Below are 7471 nucleotides of genomic sequence, written 5' to 3'. Positions count from 1 at the left end.
TTAACACCATTGCAAAACAGTTGGCAATCTTTGCTTTCTCTGGTAAAATATAAATCTCAGGAAACATTCTTACTACACATTTTACCATGTATTGTTGTCATTTCTTTATCAAACATTCTGACACTTTTCATCACATATTATTATCACTTCCTTATCACTTTTTACAGGTATAGATGACATCAGAGAAGAAAGGCTACAAGTAGACAGGAAGTATGAACAGGTTTGAGACATAAGCTAATTTACCTGTAAACTACATGGCAAGTGATTAATTAAGAAGGATAAAGGCCATTATTCACCAAAAAATAAAAATGTTTATTAATATCATGCAACTTTATCCACCACTGCAAAATCACTGTTACAGTAAAGACCAATGTCATCCTCTTATTGTCACCTTTAGTTTAAAAGATATTGAAAATGTGCGGTTGTACTACATCAAACTATGTGAGTAACACTCTGGAGAGTGTAATTTCTAGTTGAAAACTTTTATGCCAGCCATTTTAATCTTAAGCTTCAAACAACAATATCATTAAAACAGAGACTGTTTCAAACAAGACTAGGACAAATTTTTGTGAATAAAAGCTAAAAGTCACTAACTTTGATATAAATGCAAAATGATTTCTGTACAGTGTTAATATTTAATGTTAAGTTTTATTTTACTATGGCTTTATATTTATATATGCAAGTGAAACACATTTAGGGTTACTGTTAGTTCTGATGATCAGCCGTAGATTCTCATGCAAAAGATTATGGTTTATGCATTTCTTATATATATATATATATATATATATATATATATATATATATATATATCTATATAGGTTTACCACCATATGGTCGACCGTTGGATGGTCGAGCCCGAATGTCCAAAAGGAGTGCGTCAACATCCCACATTTGCAAACACAGATGTTGCAAATCACAAACTCATCTCCCCTTTTTGACCCATGTTAGCACTCGTTTCTGGATGTAGAGTGGTTGGAAATGTCGTATTCGGTGTTCTTCTGACATTCCAACCATTCGGCATGCCAGGATCCACTAATTACATTTGGACATATACAGGTTCGAGCACTGTGTGGTAAACCATATATATATATATATATATATATATATATATATATATATATATATACACACACACACACACACATACACACACATACAAGTTTGCTATACATATATCTCTCTAAATGCTATAAAGATGTTTTGCTTAAAATGCTTTACTAATTTTGTGATATTTTAAAGTCCATGCAATGTCTCAAATATACCAAAGATTTTTGAGTTAATAATTCATTCAGCAAAACAAACAATAAAGTTGTGTCATGCCCACAAAGAAACACATTAACTCTCTTGCCTATCGCAACAAGAGTTGCATCACTTATGACATTTTTTTTGAGATCATAAAAAGTCTAACTGCTGTTTGTTTATGGCAATTCAGTGTTTAATGAAATATAAAACCTTAAAAACAAACTACATATACCTGCTGCACAGATACAGCACAAATCAACAAATTCATTTTAAAAAATCATAGTAGCAAATTAAGGGAATGGTAAGCCATAATTTCATACACAGTTCAAAATATACTTGATTGCATACTACTCTGTAAAATACCAGCAGTTGCCTACCCTTAAAAACTGTTTTCTCATTCATCTGTTAACCATAAACACACTAGACTTCTGCCTCTTTTTAGCAACCCAAGAGCACAGTCTGGATAAGTGACTTGTTAAGTGTCACACAGCATCTAAAGGGAAATTTAGGGAAGCAAACCCTGGACTAAATGTTTAACTCATTTAGAGCTGACAGCCATAACCCTCTGTACTCTACCTAAACAGCAAAGCTAGAAATATAACTCAAAAATAAACATTTAATGCACTATTTTGTAAATTTTGTTGTAACTTTAATGTGAATTGATATAGCACATTATCATTGTTATAACTGCTTTTATTATTATTATTTCAATATGTGGGTCATCTATAAAATGAAATTCACTTTGTTTGGTACATACTTTATGCTTGTGAATTTGTTCTGTTTTGTGTATTTATTTATTTGTTTTTTTTTTGTTTTGTTTTTTTTTTTGGTGAATTTCTTCCCCTGAGCAGTGCCAGCAAATGGTATATTGTGATTAGTGTACCAGCACAGTAAACCCCCAGAATGTTTTATGAAAAGCATTACAACAGTGCCAGTTCCTTGGGTCACTGCTACATCCTACATGGGCCCTGTATTTCATAACCAAGCATCCTTTCTACATTCCTCGTATTGTATTATGTCAGATGCATTCAAGGTGGAGGTATGATTTCAGAAAGGGTTTTGTCTTCCCTGCAGTTTGTGGGTTTTGTAGGCAGAATATCCATTTGGGATATAAGGGCTCATTTTTGTTGTTTGCAGACAGTGTTGTTGTCTTAGCCTCAAGTGACTGTGGTCTCCAATATGTGATGGAGCAAAGCCCCACTCACTGAGAAACAACATGGATGATAATCTGCATCTTCAAAGCAGACAACATTGTTCTCTTCTGGAAAAGATTACATTGTTCCCCACTCACAAGTTAAAGTACCTTGGGACTTCTTTCATTAGTTAGTATGGATATGCTCATTAGACTGATGATGGAGACAGTACAATGGCAGACGGTACAATGTAGGCGGTACAATGGCAGATGGTACAATGGCAGGCAACTCATCAGACTGTAGTGTGTAAACAAAGGTCGAACCACAGGATGAAGCTCTCAATTTACTGGTCATGTCTATGTTCCCATCCTCACCTACTGTCATGAACTTTGGACAGTGACCTAAAGGTGAGACTGTGGCTACCCAAAACTTATAAAAGGCATTACATCTCTCAGTCTGCCTGTGCATGCTTGGGGATGTTTCACCAGCGATATAGAAAACCCATCTACTCTGCTCACTGCTCGTCTTGTTACTACTGTGACCCTCACCACAGCAAGAAGTTTAATAAATGATGATGACATTAGTTGTTTTTGTAAATGTTTGTAAGAATTACATTGCTTTTGTAAAATGCTTTTAGAGGAAACATTGTAATAAATAGCGAGCTAAGATTGACTGCATACATAGTAGCTGATCCTGTGTTTAAATGAGATGATGATATTACTACACAATTATAACTTACACCACATCTAGAAGACTGTTTTATGTGGCAATTTCAAAGGTGTTAAGGGTTTAGAGGGTAACCACACCCAAAAAAATTCAAAAAAGAGAGAACTGTTGTATCAGTTAAGGTGTTTAGTATTTTCTAATTTCATTATACCTCAAAATTGCCTTAGAGTCTTCCCAGCTGATGTGACTTCATTTTGCAGTCCAAGTTTTTGCCTCTCTGATGTACCATTATGGGTACACAGACTGTAATGCTGTGAGAATAGAATCTACAAAAGGAATAAGAACACTTACAGGTGGAGCTACTGTGATCTCCTGCTTTTTAATCATGTCTGACAACAACATTACTTTATTTTATGGAATTATACCCCTTGATTTTTATGTTCAAGTTGCATTTTAGATACATTTGAATGCTGGCTTGAAAGAATATCTTATTGTTCAAACCCATAGTTGTACTTACAAAGCAGTATTTCCTAGCCAAGGTATAATGCTGGTCATCCCCAGCGACCCCTTACTTGTATGTACTAACTACAAGGCTGCACAACAGCAACCAAAGCCAATTAAAGAAATAAACTGCTAGTCAACAAAAGAAAAATCAACTATACCAGACATTAACAAACAGATGATTTGACAGAACATACAGCAGTTAACAAAAACAACAAGTCATTAATTGACTAATAGAATGACTCCCCTTCCTGCCTATTTGATGTTATAGAAGACGTGATAAACACCAGAATGAAACATTGCGAAATTTTAGAAATCCAAAATGGCATTCAGAGAAACTGTAGAAACAGCTCAGGGAAACAACATTTAATGGAAAATTTGGGTGTGATGGTGCTGTGCTTTTATTTCTATACACACAGATTTAAGCTGTGTATGCTAAAATATCCTTATTTCTAAAGCAACCTACCTGCTAGTTTGCATTAGCCTTTTTAAATCATGAATTTCTGTCACAGCTTAATGCATTCCTTGTTCATATACATCATATTATTGTATATTAACTTATTAATTAGCTGTGTGGACTAGACAGCTCTATGGGGTCAGTAGAAAAGCTTCTTTTCAATGGTAGTCCAAGCGCAGAGCAAGTTAATAAGTCATTTAGAAACAATATTATATGTGGGATCCAGGAAGCTTAAGTAGCTCTTATCCTATGAATAATAATTGTTACAGCTACAGATTACTAATCAATTAAGATTTCATTCAGCATGATATTTTGCAAGAAAATAACTATGTTTTTCATATATATATATATATATATATATATATACACACACACAGACACACACACACATGTGTGTGTGTGTGTGTGTCACAGCTGGAGATGATCTTTAGTAATTACAGAATCAATCACATCAGGTCATCTGTTTTTTTCTTTTATATTGTTTATTCTATGGATATTTATACAGATGACAAAAGCAAATAATTAAAACTATTTAACAGACACCAGAACATTAAATGCAAAGGCCTTGCCCTTTAACAACACTTATTGTATTATATTTTATTTGCCTTTATTTACCAGGAGGTCTACTAGGCCAGGGTGAGACAGTTTTCATTAGTGGCTCGGGGAGAAAAGCTCCAAAAACAAACAACAAGATAAAGCTACAGAATCAAAATACAGAAACCAAGTACTGATGGTACACTACATTACAGAATAGGGGATACAATAAAATAGGTAATACTAGTTATAAAGATGTTAGATTTTAAGTATGCAAGACAAACAAGAATGCAATTGATGACACGGGATAATAGTGAATGTGTGAGGGTGACCTAATGGTTAAGGTGTTTGCCTTACAAACACAAGGTACAGGGTTTGAATCTCACAGGGGATAATTGGCTAGGCTTAAAATGGCTCATAAGGGCAGTTAGCCTAGTACTAACCTATGAACCTAATACAGTCTTGTAGTAGAGAGAAAAAGATGCACAGCAGCAGATTAAAGATTCTGAGAGTAAGATATAGCCTTAGAGTTATGGTTATATAGGCATCAATTCGAGACTAAATAGATGATATGCATATACTAGATTATGTGTGGCTGGGTGGCACATGTTGGACTTAGTAAGTTATAAGCACTGAATGTATACATGAGGAGTCTTGGCACTCACTGGTTAACAATGCTTCACAGGTGCAGGAAATATGAAATACTGACAGAAGACATAGAGTGACAAACGTTGCTAATCTGAAGTTTGTTGCCACCAATACAAAGACAATGCAGATAGCAAATAACTTGGGGGGGGGGTGCTATTAATGAAGTGGATGGTGCAGTGGTACTATACTGATAGAGCTTTCTTCAAATTTTGACTGCAAGTTCTTTACAAAAAATGTTGCCGTTCTACACCTACTCTCCCTATTATTTGCAAACTTTGCTAACAAATATAATTCAAATGAATGTACATTTGTAATTACTACTGCCAGTGACATCTTTTGATGTCAAACACAAGATGAGCATGGAAATACTGGAGAATTTTAAAATAAGATGATTACTGTTTGTGTTAGTATGCCATTATCCCTAAACGCACTCAAAAAGAAATAATGATATTAATTTTAACAAAGAGACTAACGTGCATGGCACAACTGAAAAAAGGATGAACTGATTTTCCCTAGTAGCTGTTGAGTCACAGAATAATTACCAACACATACAAAAAATAAATTGATAAACAGCTACAGAGATAAGAAAGATATGGGAAAATACAAAACTTTGGATTGTTATAACTACTACTGTTGTTTAATGCCTGCTATCTAATCCATAAAAACTGAAATATCTGCAAAATAAGATAAAACTAAGTAGCTTCTTGATGGAAACATGCATTTATGTTAAAAATATTTTTCTACAAAATGTTGTCTACAAAACTCTGACTTGCTGAAGGTACACAGCAAGTAGTAATTTGACAGAAAGGGGTACCCACAAAGTCTGAAAAGTGTTAGCATTCTTCAACAGTGTTTCCTAAAAACGGAGGCTATTACGTCCCCAGCTGTACAGTTTAGAAGCTAGCTTCTGTTTGTATATTTATGCCTTAAGATGGGAAACAATAGGTCAATGCCAGATGCTGTCTGCCCTCCCCTTCTTGCTTGTTTCCTTTCCTCTCTCCTTTCCCCTCTCTCTTAAATGTCTTTTCTTCATGTTCCTAAGCTGTATGGCAAACTTTAAGCACGTCCACCATTTTATTTTCAATTATGTTTTTGTCTCATCTTAAGACAAATTGAAATCAATTATGTGATCTTCAAAACAAGAAACAAACAAAAAAATGCAAAGCAATGTTTTACACCATAACTTCATATTTTCCAGATATTCTTACTTTCAGAATTATTTTACTTGCAAACCATTCCACACTTTAAAGACATATGAAAAGCATTTTGCAAGTCATGCATTTTTTATGTCCATAGAAAACAAAATAATACAAGGGTCTGATGGCAATTCATATTCAAGCAACCGGTTAGAAGGTAGGATGTTAATATAAAAACAGCTACCTTTAAAAACTGTACCAAGTACTACTTAAGGCTCAGTGTCTATTTTAACTCCAGCTTTTACTTCCAAACTGCAATGCTTAAGTTAAAAAGTAGTAAGAGTGAAACTTACATTGTGTAGCTTGTAATAAAGGCCACAGGCATTACATACTGGATCTCCATTGGCATTACGTCGCCAAAGGGTGGTGGTAGTGGTCTGGCAATTGGCACAACACGTTCCTGCCCTTCTGGCTGCTGACTGCGAGAAGAAAGACATAATAAGAAACAGATATTCCCAAAATACAAGTAAATCAAGCAGTTGCACAAAATAATTTCCCAGACTATAGTTCTCATACATGAGCTTGCAACTCCTTTGCTAGGCACCATGTTACTTTAATAACATACGATCAAGCGAAATTACCAATTGTTTCACTATGTTTGTAGTAAGCATTTTGTTTAACTGTAAAATTGTACATTCATCCTTACAGATACAGTGAAAGCAATTGCATTTGTCTGGAAATTATTCTCCTAGCTTATTTCTGATATCCACGCTATCCATCAGAGATAATAATAAAATGATGATGATGGTGATGACGGTGATGATGATAATAATAATAATAATAATAATAGTAATAGTAATAAATAAATAATAGTAATAGTAATAATAATAATGATGATGATAAAAACAACAGCACGGTTAAAAAACATAAGGTAATATTCTGGCTGCATAGGAATGTAGTATGTGATATTTACTCTACATTTGAAAATACATGAACCATGGAATGTATCAAGGACAATGAATCAATATACAATTTAATAAACTATGCGTTGCCAATCACCCTCACTTGAACGTGGTACTTTTCAAAAATGGAATCATAAGTAAAGTAACAGCAAGGCCAGTAGTTTTAAAGGGCAGCAGCCCCATCCATGACAG

General features: G+C 34.3%; 1 protein-coding gene across 4 annotated transcripts in view; it reads right to left on the bottom strand.

Moving 5' to 3' along the window:
* GATA2 (GATA binding protein 2) overlaps window positions 1-7471 on the bottom strand; it is a 42524-nt gene that overhangs the window by 9596 nt on the left and 25457 nt on the right. For all 4 annotated transcript variants that reach the window (XM_044078531.1, XM_044078532.1, XM_044078530.1 and 1 more), the window contains one exon: window positions 6671-6796. In XM_044078531.1, coding sequence (XP_043934466.1) covers window positions 6671-6796 — 126 coding nt within the window. The remainder of the gene's footprint in view (window positions 1-6670; window positions 6797-7471) is intronic.

The sequence above is a fragment of the Protopterus annectens genome, chromosome 7.part1, assembly GCF_019279795.1.
Source record: "Protopterus annectens isolate FY-2018-M chromosome 7.part1, PAN1.0, whole genome shotgun sequence".
NCBI lineage: Eukaryota > Metazoa > Chordata > Ceratodontiformes > Protopteridae > Protopterus > Protopterus annectens.
The sequence above is the reverse complement of the archived record's forward strand: the minus strand, read 5'-3'. Positions and strand labels throughout refer to the sequence as shown.